This window comes from Ranitomeya variabilis, chromosome 3 (genome assembly GCF_051348905.1).
Source record: "Ranitomeya variabilis isolate aRanVar5 chromosome 3, aRanVar5.hap1, whole genome shotgun sequence".
NCBI lineage: Eukaryota > Metazoa > Chordata > Amphibia > Anura > Dendrobatidae > Ranitomeya > Ranitomeya variabilis.
Window position 1 is genome coordinate 765,282,307 of NC_135234.1, and position 24,988 is coordinate 765,307,294.

General features: G+C 46.6%; 1 protein-coding gene across 1 annotated transcript in view; it reads left to right on the forward strand.

The window, feature by feature from the left end:
• The window catches only part of RELT (RELT TNF receptor), a 41,677-nt gene extending 16,894 nt beyond the window's left edge, over nucleotides 1-24,783 (forward strand). The window contains exons 3-11 of the mRNA XM_077298755.1: nucleotides 5,351-5,500; nucleotides 5,743-5,921; nucleotides 6,004-6,083; nucleotides 7,372-7,629; nucleotides 8,294-8,368; nucleotides 8,487-8,568; nucleotides 9,196-9,426; nucleotides 10,235-10,415; nucleotides 22,448-24,783. Coding sequence (XP_077154870.1) covers nucleotides 5,351-5,500; nucleotides 5,743-5,921; nucleotides 6,004-6,083; nucleotides 7,372-7,629; nucleotides 8,294-8,368; nucleotides 8,487-8,568; nucleotides 9,196-9,426; nucleotides 10,235-10,415; nucleotides 22,448-22,459 — 1,248 coding nt within the window. The 3' untranslated portion in view covers nucleotides 22,460-24,783. The remainder of the gene's footprint in view (nucleotides 1-5,350; nucleotides 5,501-5,742; nucleotides 5,922-6,003; nucleotides 6,084-7,371; nucleotides 7,630-8,293; nucleotides 8,369-8,486; nucleotides 8,569-9,195; nucleotides 9,427-10,234; nucleotides 10,416-22,447) is intronic.
• Nucleotides 24,784-24,988: the final 205 nt, after the last annotated feature.

Genomic DNA, 24,988 nt, shown 5'->3' on the forward strand with positions numbered 1-24,988 from the left:
TATATATATATATATATATACATACAGGATAATGTCCTATTAATCAGCAGACTCTAAGGATGCGTCTCGGTAGATCGATGCTGAATGTGCTGCATTGTCATGATGACGCTGCTGCTGGGAAATTGCTCGGTCTCCGCTGCCGCCTCCTCCGACGGGACGCCCAGCGTGAAGGAGACAGTGGTGCCCTTGAGGCTGCGCCGTGCACCGCTGCGGGGACGGTGGACTGTCTGTGATTGAGGAACCTCTGCAGCATTGACAGCTTGGATCCAGCTGACTCATGGGCCGCGCGGCGCTGTCTCTGCAGGGAGGTCACCGTGACTTAATATTTGCTGCACTGACTCCATTATTCACCACTTTCCCGAGTGCTGACTAGTAGATCTATGCAGCCATCCTGGGAAAGCTGGGTGACCCCTTCATGTCCATATCGATTGTCTCCCGGCTTTATAGCTTCTCCGCGTTCATCACCTTCGCAGATAATAAATATATAATGTACTCATAACGAGAAACTGAAATACTCTTAAAGGGACAGTGACACAAATATCACTGAAACCTGAGTTGCGGTTGCAGTCGAGGAGCGGTGCTACTTATAGCGACTGGTCAGGTTGCAGTAGGTGGTGTAGGGTGGCAACACCTTATATTGTTTTCTTGCGTTTTGGGGCAATAATCCCATTATTAGACCCATCCATGGATGTAAGCCGAGTCTCTGCAGAATCTGATATAATAAGTGTATCGTCCCATGAAAGACCCCGAGGTCGTGTGCTGCAGGGGGCTCATTGTGGTCGGAACAGATGGTGTCTGCGTTACTATGATACTAAACAGACGGCACTGCTGCGTCCCTCGCCCTCCTGCGCTCCGTGTCTGCTTATGGCATTCACAAATCTAGAAGACACTTCGAGGAATCCGGGACATAAGACGCTCCTGAAATAGCTTCACAGGAAATGCAGGACGGCTATAGGGCAAGATAATCCCGGACCAACCGTAGTATTATAGTAGTTATATTACTGTACATAGGAGCAGTATTATAGTTGTTATATTCTTGTACATAGGAGCAGTATTATAGTAGTTATATTCTTGTACATAGGAGCAGTATTATAGTAGTTATATTCTTGTACATAGGGGCAGTATTATAGTAGTTATATTCTTGTACATAGGAGCAGTATTATAGTAGTTATATTCTTGTACATAGGGGCAGTATTATAGTAGTTATATTCTTGTACATAGGGGCAGTATTATAGTAGTTATATTCTTGTACATAGGAGCAGTATTATAGTAGTTATATTCTTGTACATAGGGGCAGTATTATAGTAGTTATATTCTTGTACATAGGGGCAGTATTATAGTAGTTATATTCTTGTACATAGGAGCAGTATTATAGTAGTTATATTCTTGTACATAGGGGCAGTATTATAGTAGTTATATTCTTGTACATAGGGGCAGTATTATAGTAGTTATATTCTTGTACATAGGAGCAGTATTATAGTAGTTATATTCTTGTACATAGGGGCAGTATTATAGTAGTTATATTCTTGTACATAGGAGCAGTATTATAGTAGTTATAGTCTTGTACATAGGAGCAGTATTATAGCAGTTATATTCTTGTACATAGGAGCAGTATTATAGTAGTTATATTCTTGTACATAGGAGCAGTATTATAGTAGTTATATTCTTGTACATAGGGGCAGTATTATAGTAGTTATATTCTTGTACATAGGAGCAGTATTATAGTAGTTATATTCTTGTACATAGGAGCAGTATTATAGTAGTTATATTCTTGTATATAGGAGCAGTATTATAGTAGTTATATTCTTGTACATAGGAGCAGTATTATAGCAGTTATATTCTTGTACATAGGAGCAGTATTATAGTAGTTATATTCTTGTACATAGGAGCAGTATTATAGTAGTTATATTCTTGTACATAGGGGCAGTATTATAGTAGTTATATTCTTGTACATAGGAGCAGTATTATAGTAGTTATATTCTTGTACATAGGAGCAGTATTATAGTAGTTATATTCTTGTATATAGGAGCAGTATTATAGTAGTTATATTCTTGTACATAGGAGCAGTATTATAGTAGTTATATTCTTGTACATAGGAGCAGTATTATAGTAGTTATATTCTTGTACATAGGAGCAGTATTATAGTAGTTATATTCTTGTATATAGGAGCAGTATTATAGTAGTTATATTCTTGTACATAGGAGCAGTATTATAGTAGTTATATTCTTGTACATAGGGGCAGTATTATAGTAGTTATATTCTTGTACATAGGAGCAGTATTATAGTAGTTATATTCTTGTATATAGGAGCAGTATTATAGTAGTTATATTCTTGTACATAGGAGCAGTATTATAGTAGTTATAGTCTTGTACATAGGAGCAGTATTATTGTAGTTATATTCTTGTACATAGGGGCAGTATTATAGTAGTTATATTCTTGTACATAGGAGCAGTATTATAGTAGTTATATTCTTGTACATAGGGGGCTGTATTATAGTAGTTATATTCTTGTACATAGGAGCAGTATTATAGTTGTTATATTCTTGTACATAGGAGCAGTATTATAGTAGTTATATTCTTGTACATAGGGGGCAGTATTATAGTAGTTATATTCTTGTACATAGGAGCAGTATTATAGTAGTTATATTCTTGTACATAGGGGCAGTATTATAGCAGTTATATTCTTGTACATAGGAGCAGTATTATACTAGTTATATTCTTGTACATAGGGGCAGTATTATAGTAGTTATATTCTTGTACATAGGAGCAGTATTATAGTAGTTATATTCTTGTACATAGGGGCAGTATTATAGCAGTTATATTCTTGTACATAGGGGCAGTATTATAGCAGTTATATTCTTGTACATAGGAGCAGTATTATAGTAGTTATATTCTTGTACATAGGGGCAGTATTATAGTAGTTATATTCTTGTACATAGGGAGCAGTATTATAGTAGTTATATTCTTGTACATAGGGGCAGTATTATAGCAGTTATATTCTTGTACATAGGAGCAGTATTATTCATGCAGTTAATATTTTAGTTTTTCTTCAGCAGTTGTCCCTTTTCTAGCTTGGTTTTCCAGTATAAGGAATTTGTAAATCTGCTCAGTTGTCTCTTCTCCAGATTTCAGTTATACAATATCCATCACAATAGAAGCTTCTGGAGGAGATTTTTTTTCATCTCTCATCTTACATTCCTTTTGCTTTATGAAGAACTTGTGACCATTATTATCTCCCTCCCTCTCTTGCTCTGAGTGTTTCTATATCTGTCCCTGATCCGTGGCCGGCCGGCCATCTCCATTTGTACTGTGCTTCCACCGCTTCCTCGGCTCTGGAGGTTTCTTGGTAGCTGCAGTCGGCTGTATAATGTCTGGGTATTGGGTTACATGGCTGCTTGCACAGGACATTGCTACCACTATAGAGTAGTCCTGTGTCTGCAGCTGCGCACGTCCTCCGCCCGTCATCACTCATCTGTGTAGCCTAATATTGTAAAACCTTTATATTGCAGGAGCCATACTATTACAGTGCAGCCATGTAATTTGCAGTTTTATTGAATGGCAAAAATAAATATTGGCCCTTCTGTATGGTGTCTCCGTACTCCAGTTATTCTGGTGCAGTCACATTTGGGTGATTTATGTACATGTCATTAGACCTTTCAGCCTTATGTTGGGGGCATTGCCCAAGGTATACCCCGGCAGAAGGTCTGTGCTGGAGGCCTCTGCATAGAAAACCACAGTCTGGCACTTTTTTTGGCCAATCTGTACCAACCCTAAAGATTGGCATGGTGGGAGCTTATATGGCAAACATAGGGCTAAAAATGCAGCCTGCAGACAAATTCTTCTTTCTAGTTAGAAACTTTCTTAGGGGACCGTTGCTTTAAATAATGTCTATGTATACATACAACCAGGTTATAAACGTGTTTATTTCCTTTTGTGTGTGTTGCAACAACACAAAATAAACAGGGAAAAAAGGCAAATTGGACATAATCTGACACAAAACTCCTAAAATGGGCTAGACAAAATTGTTGGCTACGTTCCAAAATTGTGGGTAAACAACTTTTGTTTCAAGCATGTGATGCTCATTCAGAGTCGCCTGTGGCAAGTAACAGGAATGGGCCACATGAAAATCACACCAGATAAAAAGGGAGAAGGTGAATACATCTTTGCATTGTGTGTTTGTGTGCCACACTATGCATGGAGAACAAAGAGGAGAGAACTCTGTGAGGACTTGAGAACCAAAATTGTTGAAAAATATCCACAATGTCAAGGTTACAAGTCCATCTCCAGAGATCTTGATGTTCCTTTGTCCACGGTGTGCAACATAATCAAGAAGTTTATAACCCGTGGCACTGTAGGTAATCTCCCTTCTACTGCAAGAAAAAATGTTGAAAAATTGAAACACAGGATAGACTGGATGATGGATAAGCCCTAATCAATGGCCAAAGAAATTCGAGCTGTCCTGCAGGCTCAGGGTGCATCAGTGTCAGCGCAAACTAACCTTCCACACGTGAATGAAATGAAACGCTATGGTAGGAGACGTAGGAGGACCCCACTGCTGAGACAGAGACATGAAAAAGCTACACTGAAGTTTGCCAAAATGTACAGGAGTAAGCAGGTAAGCCAAAATCCTTCTAGGAAAAGTGTCTTGTGGACAGATGAGACCAAGAGAGAGCTATTTGGTAAAACATATCATTCTACTTTTTACCGAAAACTGAATGAAAATAACACTGCACCTACAGTCAAATATGGTGGAGGTTCAAAGATTTTTGAGTGGCAATGTAGTGCCCAGTGTCAGAAAGCTGGGTTTGCATCCTAGGACATGGGTCTTCCCGCAGGACAATGACCCCAAACATACTTCCAGAGTCCCACAGAAATGGATGGAAACAAAGCGCTGGAGAGTCCAGATCTAAATCCCATTGATCACCGGTGAAGAGATCTTACAACTGGTGTGGGAAGGGAGATATGAGAGACCAGTTTACAAAAGGGTCGTCCAAAATTCTAGCTGAGAGGTGTAAGAAGTTTGTTGATGGTTATAAGAAGCGATTGAATTAGCAATAACAAATATGAAGTTGAGGGTGACCCATTTTTGGAGTTGTGTGAAATTATGTCCAGTACACACAAAGAAAATTAAACCTGTATAACAAAACCTGGGGTGAAATTGCAATAATTTCCCGGGAGAAATACTTAATTTATAGGAACAATGTCAAGGGTGCCAACACTTTCAGCCATGTGTTTTATATATAAATTTTGGGGTTTTTTTTTCTGTCTGATACATTCTTTATCATAAACTGTAATAATATAAATCTGCCTTATAATAAATGCCAAACTATTTTTTTTTTCCTTCTCTGCAGATCCAGATCTGGGCAGGGATCTGTCAGGATCAGGGGTGTGGGATCGCAGGGATCTGTCAGGATCAGGAGTGTGGGATCGCAGAGTATCTGGATGACAATGGAATCTGTGCGCCCTGTAGAAAATGCCCCCGGGGGCAGGAGCCAGATGGGGTAAGACCACCCCATGTTATTCTTCATAGTGACATCATGACCCGGTGAATTATAATTTGGGGCCTTTTTAAACCGTTTCCCTGGAATCGCTCACTTGCGATATTATTGGCGCCCTCCTCTCTCAACGTGACTCTGCCAGGCGGCGGGCACGAGTGGCATTTCTGTTCGCCAACATTTTAGAAATCGTATCGTATCAGTTGTACGTCTGTGCGTTTTCCATCACCTTCTCTTTCCTCCGCCAGGTCTGCGGCTTTGGAACGGGCGGCGGTGTTCGCTGCCGGGTGTGCGCCCCTGGGACGTTCTCCAGCCGTTACGGCATGTCGCCCTGCACTATGCACACACAGTGCGCTAAGAAGAAGAGGGTCCATCAGAGTGCGGGCACCGCCCGATCCGACACGGACTGTGGGGCATGCCTGCCAGGGTACGGGCACTTTTTGGGGGAGTATTTGGTGTATACGGTGTGATGGCGGCCTGCAGTAAGTGTCTTGTCTTTCTTATGTCAGGTATTTTCCTCTGGTGCCCAATACTGCAAACACTTGTGTGGCGTGCTGGCTGGCGCCCCCGGACACCGTGGGATGTGAAGGTGGGTTCCCGCGTTCAGTACATTGTAGGGCCGAGGGGGGTAACGCTTCTCTCCTTCGCTGCTCTGGGGTCCCGGTAGTCGCTCTGTAGTGAAGCCCACCAGTGCACTGTGATTGAGAGCTGCATTAAGTTGCTGCTGCCTTTTCCTTCCTCCCTGCTGGGGTCATTGCTACAAATCCCTTTAGTTCCGTAGAGTCCTGTGATCACAGCAGCCTCTGCACCATTTCAAGCAGCTGGTCATTAGACGCACTGATTAGTTTTCCTTTTTTTTTTCTCAAAATTTTCTGCATTAGCGGGATGCCGCCATCTCTGGAACTACTTATATTTTGATATATCAGGCACCCTCACCAAATATCTTTATTTTTCTTAATGGGGGGCGCGGGGGAGGTAATATGAATTTTTTTTTTTTTTTTTCAAGATTTTTTATTTTTTTACTGTATTTATTAGTTCCTTTAGTGAGACATAAACCTGTGATCATCTGACGGTGCGACGATGGTAAATCTAAAAATATTGTTTAATTTTGCTTTCCTAGCGCCATGCATATATATATATTTTTTTATTTTTTATTTATTTTTTGGCCCTTGAGATTCGCTCATTTTTTCCAGATGTAAGGGGAGAACAAAAAACGCTAATAAAGGGAACCGGTCAGCATGTAAATACAGTTTTAATCTGCAAGGGAAGCTTTGTCGTTTGACATAGTTTTGTGAGAAAATATCCAGTGTGATCTGTGCTGGGATTTGTGGTCCTCTCGGAGATTGCCAGCTATCTCTGTAGCCGCACATGCTTTTTTTTGTAGCCTCCAATGAGGGGCTGATTCCCCTCCGATTTACAACAGGACACGTGGCAGAATTCGGAGGCTGCTAATCTTGGTTTCTGCTGTGAATCCGCACATGGATTGGCCTAAATTTGTGGGAATTATATAGATTTTGTCATCTGTGACCCCAATAAAAGTTAATTTGTGTGACTGGTTTACTAGAGGCATGGATGTAATCGCAAAAAAAAAAAAAAATTGTAGTATATGTAAAAGAAAAAACCTTAATGCAGGTGCAGCCTATGTGTAAATTCCTGACTGTGTGAACCAACTATGTAGGAAGCTCGGTAATTGGAGCATACGTGGCCTATAAGTCTCCTCACTCTGACATGCCGGCCTGGCTTGTCACCCTGCAGAAGACCCTAGCACATAGGTGGAATTTAATCCGGTGAATGCTGTTATTCACAAAGCTCCTTTTTTAGGTTCCAGAGTAGAAAAAATTAAGTTCAAAATCTAGAATTTTTTTTTTCTCCTTCAGGACAAAGAACACTAAGAAACCGTTCTCCAAGAACATTAGAGGCTGATAATAACCAAGAGCAAAAGCCCACCCAGAACGGCACCCGCAAAGGGGTCCCGGAGGAGTCCGGAGCTCAGTACGCGGTGCTGGCCATCGTCCCCGTCTTCTGCATGATGGGGCTGGCTGGAATCTTACTGTGCAACGTCCTAAAAAAGAAGGGCTATCGCTGCACCTCTCAGAAGGTGGAAGAGGAGGCCGAGGCCGCTCCGGAGAAAGACGGTGAGCACCGGAGATGTCTTACCTCCAGAAGTCTGACTCTATTTATCTTTCTTTTGGCATTTGAATGTTAAACTGTGTGAATGTTGCAGCCGAGGCTCGATGTCCTCCGCACCTCGCTGGGTACATGTGTGACGTCAAGGCGGGAATTACACCATGTGCCAAACCACAAGCGAGCGTTCCCTTGATGGGGCTGAGGCTCTCTGAGGAGCTGAGAACAATCCTAATTATCCTCCGTGCCGCTCCTCCCCTCTGCAGCGATTAGTCTCCACCAAGTTCATCAACGAATTAAAAAATTATTTATGATGGGAAAATTTTGGTCATTAAAAAAGTTTCTGCTTTCGTTCCCCTTCCATCTGTCTGGGTCCTTCTGTCCCCCGCTGCCGCGACGTCTGCTGTCCGCAGTGACCTCATCCCAGAAGACCCAAATAGCCAATTAGTCCTCATCCATCTGCATTAATGCTTGCCCCCCAACCTACGGGGTCTCCAATTAGTTGTTTCCATGGAGACTAATTGTTCTTTTTTGTCTTCTCATTATTGCTACAATTAATAAATCCCGGTTGACTCCTCCATCTGTCATAGTTGAGCGTTTTGGAGGTTACGCGAAGGGGCTGCAGAGTCCATGGTGGTCGGCGGAGGATTCACTCCGTCTCTCTTTCCCCCTTAGGTAATATTATGTTAGAGGAGAATGGGAACGAAGACACCATCGGGGTCCTTGTGCGTCTGATCACCGAGAAGAAAGGTTTGTACAATGAGGTTCAAATGCTGAACGCTAAATTTTGTTTTAAGACGCCATTACGTCTCAATATTCAATGTGAAAAATTGACTTTTTTTTAAGTGTGGGTTTTTTTTCCTTCCAGAAAACGCTGTGGCTTTGGAAGAACTGCTGAAGGAATATCAAGCCAAGCAGACGTCCACAACGGGTAACAAGTCGCCTGAAAAGTGAGTTTATCGGCAGCAGAAGTTTTCCTACAGCACCCCCACAGGAAAAATGAAGTATTACACCTTATGGGTCCTCCAGGGTTTGATATACTTCTTTTTTTGGGGCTAATTGATGTAGGTCCAGACTGCGCTTGAAAAAGTAGTTATACACCTGATGACCCTCTTAAGGACGCTGCCTGTATTTCTCGCCCCTTTCACCAAGCAGATAGTGTGATCTCCATTATTGCTGATGGCCGCCTGTATGTTCAATTCGAGATGAAGTGAAAATAGATCTAATGGGTCACATTGAGCTCATGTTGTCTCTTGTAATCCCACCCCGAGGCAGATTACCGAGACCTTCTTATGTGGCCGCCACCCAACTGGCGTCATAGAGCCTCAATTTTGCTCACGCCCTCTGAATTCTGACTGTAGACACAATACATGCAGAGCGGACGCCGGCGTCTACGCCTCCATTCCTGACTTGTGACTGTGACTGGCTAATCTGTTTTGCACGACATCACAAACGGCGACTACTGAGTGGTGACTTTATGCAAAATAAAAAAAATGCAAATGTCCAGGACGAATGTTCAACGTGGGAATCTGTCCTCCGTTATCAGACGTTGTGATTCTTTTTCTTCCTTCTTCCAGCAAACCTCACCTCCTACCCCAGATGCCGAACCTGTGCAAACACCAACATCACCTGCACACGGTCCAGGGCCCGGTGTCGTCCCGCACCTGCTGCACTCGCTGCAGCCAGAAGAAGTGGCCCGAGGTCGTATCCCCTCCGCAGTCCCTGGTGGCTCCCACCAGCAATGGTAAAAGTGCCAGGACCTCCGCTAAGGCTGCCGTAGGAGAGATCACCATCCTCTCGGTGGGCAGGTAAGGGGATCCCGGGAGCGGATTACTGCTGCATGATCACCAAGTAAGATCAGGGCCAATTTGTGTCCACGGGTTGTTGTTCTATGCCGACTCCAGCGCTGAGCCGCATCTTTCCTGGCAGATGATGGTTGATTCAATCAGCCATCATGTGCCTTAGCACATTAAATGGCTTTAAATTTATTAAATGGCGCTGTCAATCTCCGATAGGGGCACGTCTTATTCCACGCTTCCATCGGCATCCCTGGGCACTGATGGGCCGCTATGACCTTCTGGGATCTGCTGAAGACCCCCGTGCATGTTATTGCGATCCTCCAGTGAAAGCCGGCGTTCGTAGATCGTGATTTTTCTCTATACGTAGCAGGGCTCAAGCGCTGATGCGTATATAGCACAGACGATCGCGGCTTTAAGTCCCCTAAGTGGACTAATAAAATGCAGTAAAAAAAATAAATTTAAAAATATGACAAAAAAAACTACAAGTTCAAATCACCCCATAGAAAAAATACACATATTTGGTGTCGCTGCGATCAGAAGCGTCCGATCTATCAACGTATAAAATAAATTAAACCAATCGGTAAACGGCGTAACAAGAAGAAAATAAAACGCCAGAATTGAAGATGCAATAAGAGGTGATCAAAGCCTCATATCTACCCCAAAATGGTATCCGTAAATATAACAGCTTAATGCGCAAAAAATAAGCCCTCACCCGGCCCCAAACGCAAATAAATAAATATATTATTTAAAATATATCGGACATCAGATTGTTTAACAATTATCGTAATTCCTTTTCGACTCCCGTTTGACCCCTCAGGTTCCGTGTCGCCCGTATACCAGAGCAAAAGCCAAATCCCCCGGAAATGAAGGCCCTTTCTGACCTCTGTGTCAGGGACGTCCCGTGTCTTCCTCAAAATGACGTCCCTGAACAAAGAGTGCTGCTGTCTAACACTGTGCGAGCCAAGAACCGGAGTCTAGAAGATACCAGCAAGTTGGAGGTAAGATCACTGCATCCAGGAGGTGTTCTCAGAGCATGCTGGGACTTGCAGTGCAGTAGATGATACAGGTTCTGACTTTGTGACCCTCCATAAGCTCGGAGTGCTGCCTCTGTGTTCTCCTTTATAAAAAAAAAAACAAAAAAAAACTACAAGGTGAAAAGTGGCTGTTGTTTTGCTTTTATTTTCTTCCCGCTGTTCTTCTGAGTGTTCTACTTTTTTATAAAAAAATTCCACCATACATTTAGAGAGATGGAATGTTTTATTTAGTTCCTATTTGTAAGCCTTAGGGGGCGTGACTCATGGGGTAATTATGCAGAGCAGCCTAAAGACCCGCCCCAGAGGAGCCAACCAGCCACTCTCCATTGTAAAGACCATTAAAATTAGCACAAACGAAAAAAGGTATTTATTTCTAGAACCATATGGCAGGTTAAAAAACAAAAACAAAACGTGAATAAGCGGGAGAGCAGCAGGAATAAAGTGAGGACAAAAATCTGGTGACAGAAGCCTGGAAGAGTCTATTCTGTTCCTTTCGGCACAGTGTAGTATATGGAGGATTGGTGGTGCAGTGTATGGTCCCGTCTGCCTCAGTATATAGAGGATGGGTCCCGTGCAGTGTAGTATATGGAGGATGGGTGGTGCAGTATATGGAGGATTGGGTCCCGTCTGGCACAGTATTTGGAGGACGGGTCCCATCTGGCACAGTATATGGAGGACGAGTAGCGCAGTATATGGAGGACGGGTCCCGTCTGGCACAGTATATGGAGGACGGGTCCTGTATGGTGCAGTATATGGAGGATTGGGTCCCGTCTGGCACAGTATATGGAGGACGGGCAGCTCAGTATATGGAGGACGGGTCCCATCTGGCACAGTATATAGAGGATGGGCAGTGCAGTATATGGAGGACGGGTCCCGTCTGTCACAGTATATGGAGAATGGGCAGCGCAGTATATGGAGGATGGGCAGCGCAGTATATGGAGGATGGGCAGTGCAGTATATGGAGGATGGGCAGCGCAGTATATGGAGGACGGGTCCCATCTGGCACAGTATATGGAGGATGGGCAGTGCAGTATATGGAGGATGGGCAGCGCAGTATATGGAGGATGGGTCCCGTCTGTCACAGTATATGGAGGATGGGCAGCGCAGTATATGGAGGACGGGTCCCGTCTGGCACAGTATATGGAAGATGGGCAGCGCAGTATATGGAGGACGGGTCCCGTCTGGCACAGTATATGGAGGACGGGCAGCGCAGTATATGGAGGACGGGTCCTGTATGGTGCAGTATATGGAGGATTGGGTCCCGTCTGGCACAGTATATAGAGGATGGGCAGTGCAGTATATGGAGGATGGGCAGCGCAGTATATGGAGGATGGGCAGCGCAGTATATGGAGGACGGGTCCCGTCTGTCACAGTATATGGAGAATGGGCAGTGCAGTATATGGAGAATGGGCAGTGCAGTATATGGAGGATGGGCAGTGCAGTATATGGAGGATGGGCAGTGCAGTATATGGAGGATGGGCAGTAGAGTATATGGAGGATGGGCAGCGCAGTATATGGAGGATGGGCAGTAGAGTATATGGAGGACGGGCAGTAGAGTATATGGAGGATGGGCAGCGCAGTATATAGAGGACGGGTCCCGTCTGTCACAGTATATGGAGAATGGGCAGCGCAGTATATGGAGGACGGGCAGTGCAATTTATGGAGGACGGGTCCCGTCTGGCACAGTATATGGAGGATGGGCAGTGCAGTATATGGAGGATGGGCAGCGCAGTATATGGAGGATGGGTCCCGTCTGGCACAGTATATGGAGGATGGGCAGTGCAGTATATGGAGGATGGGCAGCGCAGTATATGGAGGATGGGCAGCACAGTATATGGAGGATGGGTAGTGCAGTATATGGAGGATGGGCAGCGCAGTATATGGAGGATGGGCAGCGCAGTATATGGAGGATGGGTCCCGTCTGTCACAGTATATGGAGGACGGGCAGTGCAGTATATGGAGGACGGGTCCCGTCTGGCACAGTATATGGAGGATGGGCAGTGCAGTATATGGAGGATGGGCAGCGCAGTATATGGAGGACGGGTCCCGTCTGTCACAGTATATGGAGGACGGGTCCCGTCTGGCACAGTATATGGAGGACGGGTCCCGTCTGTCACAGTATATGGAGGACGGGCAGTGCAGTATATGGAGGATGGGTCCCGTCTGGCGCAGTATATGGAGGATGGGCAGTGCAGTATATGGAGGACGGGTCCCGTCTGTCACAGTATATGGAGGACGGGCAGTGCAGTATATGGAGGATGGGTCCCGTGCAGTGTAGTATATGGAGGATGGGTGGTGCAATATATGGAGGATGGGTCCCGTCTGGCGCAGTATATGGAGGATGGGCAGTGCAGTATATGGAGGACGGGTCCCGTCTAGCACAGTATATGGAGGATGGGCAGCGCAGTATATGGAGGACGGGTCCCGTCTGTCACAGTATATGGAGGACGGGCAGCGCAATATATGGAGGACGGGTCCCGTCTGGCACAGTATATGGAGGATGGGCAGTGCAGTATATGGAGGACGGGTCACGTCTGGCACAGTATATGGAGGATGGGCAGTGCAGTATATGGAGGACGGGTCCCGTCTGGCACAGTATATGGAGGATGGGCAGTGCAGTATATGGAGGACGGGTCCCGTCTAGCGCAGTATATGGAGGACGGGTCCCGTCTAGCGCAGTATATGGAGGACGGGTCCCGTCTGTCACAGTATATGGAGGACGGGCAGTGCAGTATATGGAGGACGGGTCCCGTGCAGTGTAGTATATGGAGGATGGGTGGTGCAATATATGGAGGATGGGTCCCGTCTGGCGCAGTATATGGAGGATGGGCAGTGCAGTATATGGAGGACGGGTCCCGTCTAGCACAGTATATGGAGGATGGGCAGCGCAGTATATGGAGGACGGGTCCCGTCTGGCACAGTATATGGAGGATGGGCAGTGCAGTATATGGAGGACGGGTCCCGTCTGGCACAGTATATGGAGGATGGGCATTGCAGTATATGGAGGACGGGTCCCGTCTAGCACAGTATATGGAGGATGGGCAGCGCAGTATATGGAGGACGGGTCCCGTCTGTCACAGTATATGGAGGACGGGCAGCGCAATATATGGAGGACGGGTCCCGTCTGTCGCAATATATGGAGGATGGGCAGTGCAGTGTATGGAGGACGGGTCCTGTCTAGCACAGTATATGGAGGATGGGCAGCGCAGTGTATGGAGGACGGGTCCCGTCTAGCACAGTATATGGAGGATGGGCAGTGCAGTATATGGAGGACGGGTCCCGTCTGGCACAGTATATGGAGGATGGGCAGTGCAGTATATGGAGGACGGGTCCCGTCTAGCACAGTATATGGAGGATGGGCAGCGCAGTATATGGAGGACGGGTCCCGTCTGTCACAGTATATGGAGGATGGGCAGTGCAGTATATGGAGGACGGGTCCCGTCTGTCACAGTATATGGAGGACGGGCAGTGCAGTATATGGAGGACGGGTCCCGTGCAGTGTAGTATATGGAGGATGGGTGGTGCAATATATGGAGGATGGGTCCCGTCTGGCGCAGTATATGGAGGATGGGCAGTGCAGTATATGGAGGATGGGTCCCGTCTGTCGCAATATATGGAGGATGGGCAGTGCAGTATATGGAGGACGGGTCTCGTCTAGCACAGTATATGGAGGATGGGCAGTGCAGTATATGGAGGATGGGTCCCGTCTGTCGCAATATATGGAGGATGGGCAGTGCAGTATATGGAGGACGGGTCCCGTCTGTCACAGTATATGGAGGACGGGCAGTGCAGTATATGGAGGATGGGTCCCGTGCAGTGTAGTATATGGAGGATGGGTGGTGCAATATATGGAGGATGGGTCCCGTCTGGCGCAGTATATGGAGGATGGGCAGTGCAGTATATGGAGGACGGGTCCCGTCTAGCACAGTATATGGAGGATGGGCAGCGCAGTATATGGAGGACGGGTCCCGTCTGTCACAGTATATGGAGGACGGGCAGCGCAATATATGGAGGACGAGTCCCGTCTGGCACAGTATATGGAGGATGGGCAGTGCAGTATATGGAGGACGGGTCACATCTGGCACAGTATATGGAGGATGGGCAGTGCAGTATATGGAGGACGGGTCCCGTCTGGCACAGTATATGGAGGATGGGCAGTGCAGTATATGGAGGACGGGTCCCGTCTAGCGCAGTATATGGAGGACGGGTCCCGTCTGTCACAGTATATGGAGGACGGGCAGTGCAGTATATGGAGGACGGGTCCCGTGCAGTGTAGTATATGGAGGATGGGTGGTGCAATATATGGAGGATGGGTCCCGTCTGGCGCAGTATATGGAGGATGGGCAGTGCAGTATATGGAGGATGGGTCCCGTCTGTCGCAATATATGGAGGATGGGCAGTGCAGTATATGGATGACTGGTCCCGTCTAGCACAGTATATGGAGGATGGGCAGCGCAGTATATGGAGGACGGGTCCCGTCTGGCACAGTATATGGAGGATGGGCAGTGCAGTATATGGAGGACGGGTCCCGTCTGGCACAGTATATGGAGGATGGGCAGTGCAGTATATGGAGGACGGGTCCCGTCTAGCACAGTATATGGAGGATGGGCAGCGCAGTATATGGAGGACGGGTCCCGTCTGTCACAGTATATGGAGGACGGGCAGCGCAATATATGGAGGACGGGTCCCGTCTGTCGCAATATATGGAGGATGGGCAGTGCAGTATATGGAGGACGGGTCCCGTCTAGCACAGTATATGGAGGATGGGCAGCGCAGTATATGGAGGACGGTCCCGTCTGGCACAGTATATGGAGGATGGGCAGTGCAGTATATGGAGGACGGGTCCCGTCTGGCACAGTATATGGAGGATGGGCAGTGCAGTATATGGAGGACGGGTCCCGTCTGGCACAGTATATGGAGGATGGGCAGTGCAGTATATGGAGGACGGGTCCCGTCTAGCACAGTATATGGAGGATGGGCAGCGCAGTATATGGAGGACGGGTCCCGTCTGTCACAGTATATGGAGGACAGGCAGTGCAGTATATGGAGGACGGGTCCCGTGCAGTGTAGTATATGGAGGATGGGTGGTGCAATATATGGAGGATGGGTCCCGTCTGGCGCAGTATATGGAGGATGGGCAGTGCAGTATATGGAGGACGGGTCCCGTCTAGCACAGTATATGGAGGATGGGCAGCGCAGTATATGGAGGACGGTCCCGTCTGGCACAGTATATGGAGGATGGGCAGTGCAGTATATGGAGGACGGGTCCCGTCTGGCACAGTATATGGAGGATGGGCAGTGCAGTATATGGAGGACGGGTCCCGTCTGGCACAGTATATGGAGGATGGGCAGTGCAGTATATGGAGGACGGGTCCCGTCTGGCACAGTATATGGAGGATGGGCAGTGCAGTATATGGAGGACGGGTCCCGTCTAGCACAGTATATGGAGGATGGGCAGCGCAGTATATGGAGGACGGGTCCCGTCTGTCACAGTATATGGAGGACAGGCAGTGCAGTATATGGAGGACGGGTCCCGTGCAGTGTAGTATATGGAGGATGGGCAGTGCAGTATATGGAGGACGGGTCCCGTCTGTCACAGTATATGGAGGACGGGCAGCGCAATATATGGAGGACGGGTCCCGTATGGTGCAGTATATGGAGGATTGGGTCCCGTCTGGCACAGTATATGGAGGATGGGCAGTGCAGTATATGAAGGATGGGCAGCGCAGTATATGGAGGACGGGTCCCGTCTGTCACAGTATATGGAGGACGGGCAGTGCAGTACAGGTCCTTCTCAAAAAATTAGCATATAGTGTTAAATTTCATTATTTACCATAATGTAATGATTACAATTAAACTTTCATATATTATAGATTCATTATCCACCAACTGAAATTTGTCAGGTCTTTTATTGTGTTAATACTGATGATTTTGGCATACAACTCCTGAAAACCCAAAAAACCTGTCTCAATAAATTAGCATATCAAGAAAAGGTTCTCTAAACGACCTATTACCCTAATCTTCTGAATCAACTAATTAACTCTAAACACATGCAAAAGATACCTGAGGCTTTTAAAAACTCCCTGCCTGGTTCATTACTCAAAACCCCCATCATGGGTAAGACTAGCGACCTGACAGATGTCAAGAAGGCCATCATTGACACCCTCAAGCAAGAGGGTAAGACCCAGAAAGAAATTTCTCAACAAATAGGCTGTTCCCAGAGTGCTGTATCAAGGCACCTCAATGGTAAGTCTGTTGGAAGGAAACAATGTGGCAGAAAACGCTGTACAACGAGAAGAGGTGACCGGACCCTGAGGAAGATTGTGGAGAAGGACCGATTCCAGACCTTGGGGAACCTGAGGAAGCAGTGGACTGAGTCTGGTGTGGAAACATCCAGAGCCACCGTGCACAGGCGTGTGCAGGAAATGGGCTACAGGTGCCGCATTCCCCAGGTAAACAGCGGCAGAAGCGCCTGACCTGGGCTACAGAGAAGCAGCACTGGACTGTTGCTAAGTGGTCCCAAGTACTTTTTTCTGATGAAAGCAAATTTTGCATGTCATTCGGAAATCAAGGTGCCAGAGTCTGGAGGAAGACTGGGGAGAAGGAAATGCCAAAATGCCTGAAGTCCAGTGTCAAGTACCCACAGTCAGTGATGGTGTGGGGTGCCATGTCAGCTGCTGGTGTTGGTCCACTGTGTTTCATCAAGGGCAGGGTCAATGCAGCTAGCTATCAGGAGATTTTGGAGCACTTCATGCTTCCATCGGCTGAAATGCTTTATGGAGATGAAGATTTCATTTTTCAGCACGACCTGGCACCTGCTCACAGTGCCAAAACCACTGGTAAATGGTTTACTGACCATGGTATTACTGTGCTCAATTGGCCTGCCAACTCTCCTGACCTGAACCCCATAGAGAATCTGTGGGATATTGTGAAGAGAAAGTTGAGAGACGCAAGACCCAACACTCTGGATGAGCTTAAGGCCGCTATTGAAGCATCCTGGGCCTCCATAACATCTCAGCAGTGTCACAGGCTGATTGCCTCCATGCCACGCCGCATTGAAGCAGTCATTTCTGCCAAAGGATTCCCGACCAAGTATTGAGTGCATAACTGAACATTATTATTTGATGGTTTTTTTGTTTGTTATTAAAAAACACTTTTATTTGATTGGACGGGTGAAATATGCTAATTTATTGAGACAGGTTTTTTGGGTTATCAGGAGTTGTAGGCCAAAATCATCAGTATTAAAACAATAAAAGACCTGACAAATTTCAGTTGGTGGATAATGAATCTATAATATATGAAAGTTTAATTGTAATCATTACATTATGGTAAATAATGAAATGTAACACTATATGCTAATTTTTTGAGAAGGACCTGTATATGGAGGACGGGTCCCGTCTGTCACAGTATATGGAGGACGGGCAGCTGTTGTGAATTCTGCTCTTGGGCTCCCTCCGGTGGTTATAAGTGGTAGCGCTGCTGTTTGTCTTTCACAGCAGTCATCAGGTGTGGCCACTTCGGACTGGGCTATTTAGTCTGGCTTCACCCTTTGGTCAGTGCCAGTTGTCCATTGTTCCTGGAGGATTCACATCCTTTCCTGGTCTCTCCTGCTTGCTGTGCAGTTCATCAAAGATAAGTTCTGGCTTGGCCTTTTGCTGTCCACATGATGTTTGTTTTGTCCAGCTTGGTCTGTGCAAGGATTTGTTCAGCCATGCTGGTATCTCTGGAGATGCAGATATACCCTCCATATCTTTAGTTAGATGTGGAGCTTTTGTATTTTTCTGTGGTGGATATTTTCTAGTATTTTAATACTGACCGCATAGTACTCTGTTCTTTCCTTTCTATCTAGCTAGTACGGCCTCCTTTGCTAAATCCTGATTTCAGTCTGCGTATGTTTTTTCCCTCTCCTCTCACAGTCAATATTTGTGGGGGGCTGTCTATCCTTTGGGGGTTTTCTCTGAGGCAAGATAGTTTTCCCTTTTCTTATCTCTAGGGGTATTTAGATCTCCGGCTGTGACGAGGTGTCTAGGGAGTGTTGGGTACATCCCATGGCTGCTTCTAGTTGCGGTGTTAAGTTCAGGGTCTGCGGTCAGTACAGGTCCCACCTTCTCCAGAGTGTTCCCCATGCTGCTCCTAGGCCACCATATCATAACAGGCAGCGCAATATATGGAGGACAGGTCCCGTCTGGCACAGTATATGGAGGATGGGCAGTGCAGTATATGGAGGATGGGCAGCGCAGTATATGGAGGACGGGTCCCATCTCTCACAGTATATGGAGGACGGGTCCCGTCTGGCACAGTATATGGAGGATGGGCAGCGCAGTATATGGAGGACGGGTCCCATCTGTCACAGTATATGGAGGACGGGCAGCGCAATATATGGAGGACGGGTCCCGTCTGGCACAGTATATGGAGGATGGGCAGTGCAGTATATGGAGGACGGGTCCCGTCTGGCACAGTATATGGAGGACGGGCAGCGCAATATATGGAGGACGGGTCCCGTGCAGTGTAGTATATGGAGGATGGGTGGTGCAATATATGGAGGATGGGTCCCGTCTGGCGCAGTATATGGAGGATGGGCAGTGCAGTATATGGAGGATGGGCAGCGCAGTATATGGAGGATGGGCAGGGCAGCGCAGTATATGGAGGACGGGTCCCGTCTGTCACAGTATATGGAGGACGGGCAGCGCAATATATGGAGGACGGGTCCCGTCTGGCACAGTATATGGAGGATGGGCAGTGCAGTATATGGAGGACGGGTCCCGTCTGTCACAGTATATGGAGGACGGGCAGCGCAATATATGGAGGACGGGTCCCATCTGGCACACTATATGGAGGATGGGCAGTGCAGTATATGGAGGACGGGTCCCGTGCAGTGTAGTATATGGAGGATGGGTGGTGCAATATATGGAGGATGGGTCCCGTCTGTCGCAATATATGGAGGATGGGCAGTGCAGTATATGGAGGACGGGTCCCGTCTGTCACAGTATATGGAGGACGGGCAGTGCAGTATATGGAGGATGGGTCCCGTGCAGTGTAGTATATGGAGGATGGGTGGTGCAATATATGGAGGATGGGTCCCGTCTGGCGCAGTATATGGAGGATGGGCAGTGCAGTATATGGAGGACGGGTCCCGTCTAGCACAGTATATGGAGGATGGGCAGCGCAGTATATGGAGGACGGGTCCCGTCTGTCACAGTATATGGAGGACGGGCAGCGCAATATATGGAGGACGGGTCCCGTCTGGCACAGTATATGGAGGATGGGCAGTGCAGTATATGGAGGACGGGTCCCGTCTAGCACAGTATATGGAGGATGGGCAGCGCAGTATATGGAGGACGGGTCCCGTCTAGCACAGTATATGGAGGATGGGCGGTGCAGTATATGGAGGACGGGTCCCGTCTAGCACAGTATATGGAGGATGGGCAGCGCAGTATATGGAGGACGGGTCCCGTCTAGCACAGTATATGGAGGATGGGCAGTGCAGTATATGGAGGACGGGTCCCGTCTAGCACAGTATATGGAGGATGGGCAGCGCAGTATATGGAGGACGGGTCCCGTCTAGCACAGTATATGGAGGATGGGCGGTGCAGTATATGGAGGATGGGGAGCGCAGTATATGGAGGATGGGTCCCGTCTGGCGCAGTATGTGGAGGATCTTGGAATGTGACCTTGTAAGTTCCCGGATTCGGTGGCGGTGTAGTACGAGGCGTCTGATGACTCCGGTGACTGCAGGGAGTGATCAACGTGACTCTGACTCTTGTCACCTGTACGGAAATTGCTTCAGGCAAATGAAAGCTGCTGATCGTCTAAAACCAGTTCCCCGCAGAATGTGGCACCGCTCTGTGCGGCGGGGATGACACGGACCTGAGAGATCGTCCGCTAATTAAAGGATAAATCCCTCAGCGCTTCCCCACCCAAGGATTCATGTGACATAAACGTTACATTAGATTTCTGCTCATGAAAGGCGTAAATGTGTCATAATAATTATATTAAAGTGTCTTCTAAGACCTGATTCATGCAGATCACGGCCGCTAGCGGCGCCTCCACTGGCGTCACACGAGAACACCGACTATCACGGGTCGCAGGTCCTCAGCGGATGGTGGAAACATTCATTATTAGATTATTGCCATTGCAGAATTTCACATCAGTGACCGATTGTACTTCCCCCCCCCCCCCTTATTTTAATCATTCTAGGCAAACACCTTAAAAAAACCCAAATACAGTGGCATGTAAAGGTTTGTGCACCCCTGCTGAGAATAATGACTGTTATTGTGAACAGTTAAGCAGGTTGAAGATGAAATAATCTCTAAAAGGCCTAAAGTTACAGATGACACACTCCCTATGTATTTTAAGGTAAAAAAAATAAATAAAAAAATAAAATAAATATTATATACATATATATATATATATATATATATATATATATATAATGTATGTATTTATTTCCATCTTTTACTAAAAGGCAAAATGGGCCGATGCAAAAGTTTGGACACCCTTGGAGATTTGTGTGCTTATGGCTTGTTCACCATCATCATTAGGAAAGACCAGGTGATGCAAATTTCCAAGTTTATAAAAGCCCAGCCTCCTCTAACCTTGTGCCAAAAAACAGCAGCCCTGGGTTCTTCTAAACCGCTGCCTAGCACACTGATAATAGCGAAGGCCACAAAACAGGAGAAGGCTATAAGAAGCCAGCAAAGTGTTCTTCAAGTTGCTTTTTCCTCAGTTCGAAATGTGATTAAGAAATTTCAGTTACCAGGAACAGTGGAGGCCAAGATAAGGTCTGGAAGACCAAGCAAAATTTCAGTGAGGGCTGCTTGTAGGATTGCTAGAGAGGCAAATCAGAACCCCCTCTTAACTGCAAAAGATCTTCAGAAAGATTTAGTAGACTCTGAACAGTAGAACAATGTACCACAACTCCAGAGACACCTGCACAAATATGGCCTTCATGGAAGAGTCATCAGAAGAAAACCTCTCCCGCATCCTCAGCATAAAATCAAGCATCACATGTATGCAAAAGAAGATCTAGAGGGGTCTGATGCCTTTTAGAAACAAGTCCTGTGAACATCTTGTCAACTATTAAGCATGGGGGTGGATCAATCATGCTTTGGGGTTGTGTTGCAGCCAATGGCACGGGGAACATTTCACAAGTAGAAGGATGAATGGATTCAATGAAATTTCAGCAAATTCTTGATGTAAACCTAACTCCATCTGTAAAAAAAAAAAAAAAGCTGAAGAGGATGACTGCTACAAATGGAGAATGATCCTAAACACACGTCACAATCCACAATAGACGACCTCTAAAGGCGCAAGCTGAAGGTTTTACAATGGCCCTCACAGTCCCCTGATCTGAGCATCATTGAAAATCTGTTTCTAGACCTCAAAATAGCAGAGGATGCAAGAAGACCCAGGAATCTCACAGAACTAGAGGAATTCTCCAAGGAAGAATGGAGGAAAATCCCTCAAACACGAATTGAAAGACTCTTGTCTGGCTACAAAAAGAGTTTACAAGCTGTGATACTTTCAAAAGGGGGCGCTACCAGGTACTAACCATGCACGGTGCCCAAACTTTTGCTTCAGTTTATTTTTCCTTTTGTATTTTATGCAAAACAACCTGTCATCTGTAACTTTAGGCCTTTTAGAGACCATTTCATCTTGAACTTGCTTAAGTATTCACAATAACAGTAACTTTTGACCAGGGGTGCCTACACTTTTACATGCTACCGTATCTGTCAAAAGGAAAGGAGGGGGGGGGGGGGGGACACAAAACAAACAAGTTTTTGCTGTGGGAGTGGGTCACAGAAGCTGCACTGGATCGCACTGATACATTGTAACAAACCGTAAGACCAGATTCCGAGCCTCTAAGAATTTAGTCAAGTTTTTTCCATTCCAATAAGCGGCGATAAACTATTAAAAATAATGAAGACTCGAAATACCACTTTCTCTAGTTTCTTCTGTCTGTATATAATAAGTGTTGTTGCTTTTTCTCTTTGCAGGACGTTATCTGACTCCGCCGTCCGGCCAGCTCAGCCATTCACCTGCAACAATCCAAGCTGTGGCGGGAGGGTCCTCCTGCTGGTCCCGCGAGGGCCGTCCAGGCAGCAGAGTGTGGAATATGGCAGCGACCCGTCTCTACAGCGCCTCCATTGCTGCATATCACACCTATTTTTCCAAGGACAATACCATAAAACCTCTTGTGATAGGAAATCTCTGAGACCAATGTGGTGGACGGTGTCTGGAGGTCGAGCGACAGTTTCTCATGGTCCATTTAGTAATATAGATTATTTATTTTTTAATAATAAGAGACTTTATCGGTGACCTTTTATCAAGGACTTTTTAGATTCAGGGAATATGGAAATCGAGGTATTCAGGATGGGAGAGGATGCGGCGCCCCCTGGTGTCCATCCTCCATCTTTACACGCTACAGACTTTTGTTGCTGCTACTTTCCCTTTTTTTAAAAAAATAATCATATTTTTAATACTAATCTGGAGGAAACGAGGCCTGTGCAATAACTGCGGTCATGTAACTTGCCAACTAGAAAGTGTGATACTTGCTCTTCTTTGCAGAAAAGCCTTAATTTCCTTACTTCTATGCGCTATGTGAGATATTAATATCATGACTAAATATTCTGGGAATCTGCAGTATTACTTTAAGCTGGCACATAATATCCTTAATTAATTTTTGTGTTTTTATTTATGGTGGTGTTATAATGGGCTCCCTCTAGTGGTGCCTGCATGCAATGTATAGAATGTATAATGGGCTCCCTCTAGTGGTCTCTGCAGGAATTATATAATGGGCCCTTTCTAGTGGTGTCTGCAGGCAACGTATAGAATGTATAATGGGCTCCCTCTAGTGGTGTCTGCAGGAATCGTATGATGGGCTCCTTCTAGTGGCGTCTGCAGGAATCGTATGATGGGCTGCCTCTAGTGGTGTCTGCAGGAATCGTATGATGGGCTGCCTCTAGTGGTGTCTGCAGGAATCGTATGATGGGCTGCCTCTAGTGGTGTCTGCAGGAATCGTATGATGGGCTGCCTCTAGTGGTGTCTGCAGGAATCGTATGATGGGCTGCCTCTAGTGGTGTCTGCAGGAATCGTATGATGGGTTCCCTCTAGTGGTGTCTGCAGGGATCATATGATGGGCTGCCTCTAGTGGTGTCTGCAGGAATCGTATGATGGGCTGCCTCTACTGGTGTCTGCAGGAATCGTATGATGGGCTGCCTCTACTGGTGTCTGCAGGGATCATATGATGGGCTGCCTCTAGTGGTGTCTGCAGGAATTGTATGATGGGCTGCCTCTAGTGGTGTCTGCAGGGATCATATGATGGGCTGCCTCTAGTGGTGTCTGCAGGAATCGTATGATGGGCTGCCTCTAGTGGTGTCTGCAGGGATCATATGATGGGCTGCCTCTAGTGGTGTCTGCAGGAATCGTATGATGGGTTCCCTCTAGTGGTGTCTGCAGGAATCGTATGATGAGCTCCCTATAGTGGTTTCTGCAGGCAACGTATAGACAATATAATGGACTCCCTCTAGTGGTGTCTGCAGGCAAGGTATAGACATTATAATGAGCTCCCACTAGTGGTGTCTGAAGGAATCATATAGACTGTATGATGGGCTCCCTCTAGTGGCGTCTGCAGGAATCGTATGATGGGCTCCCTCTAGTGGCGTCTGCAGGAATCATATGATGGGCTCCCTCTAGTGGCGTCTGCAGGAATCATGATGGGCTCCCTCTAGTGGCGTCTGCAGGAATCGTATGATGGGCTCCCTCTAGTGGCGTCTGCAGGCATTGTATAGACAGTATAATGGGCTAGTGGAGGCTTCAGGTAGGCAGAATGTGATTCGTTGCCTCCTCCTCTTTCTGATACACTGTTCCCTATACTATGATCTGGGTTTAATTTGCACATTTCCTAAATCTTCCTCCTCCTTGGGATCTCTTGGTATTTATTCCATTTTTATATTCTATTTATTTTCCTTTTAGATCACAGATAGTGATGAGCGAGCGTGCTGGGATACGGTGTTATCATGCTCGGGTGCTCGAGAAATATGTCCGAGTCCCCGCGGCTGCAGGTCTCATGTCTGCGCCTGGCAGATGTGTATGGGGGAGTTTTTGGTTTTGGCCATTCCTTTTATTTATTTTTTTTTATTAACTTATTGAACTTCTTATCGTTTTGAAACTTTTGCTGCTTAGATTTTATCTTTGGCCCTGGGAGTTTAGAAGAAGCTCTGGGGTTATCCGTACTGGGAAGCGTTCACTTTCCCGGCAATGATGGTGCGATGTAGCAGATCTTATACTGGGAGACCCCCAGAGTCATGGGGGTGATGGTCCCAGTATGGCAGAATTAGGGTATGTTTCCACGTTCAGGAAACGCAGCGTCCAGATGTTACAGCATAGTGGATGGGATTTCATGAAATCCAGACTCCACTATGCGTTAAAAACCGCATGCGTTTTTGCCGCGAAAACGCATGTGTGGTGCGTTTTTTCGAAACGCAGCATGTTGCTACTATGAGCAAAACACGCAGGTACACCACAGGTGACCTGCC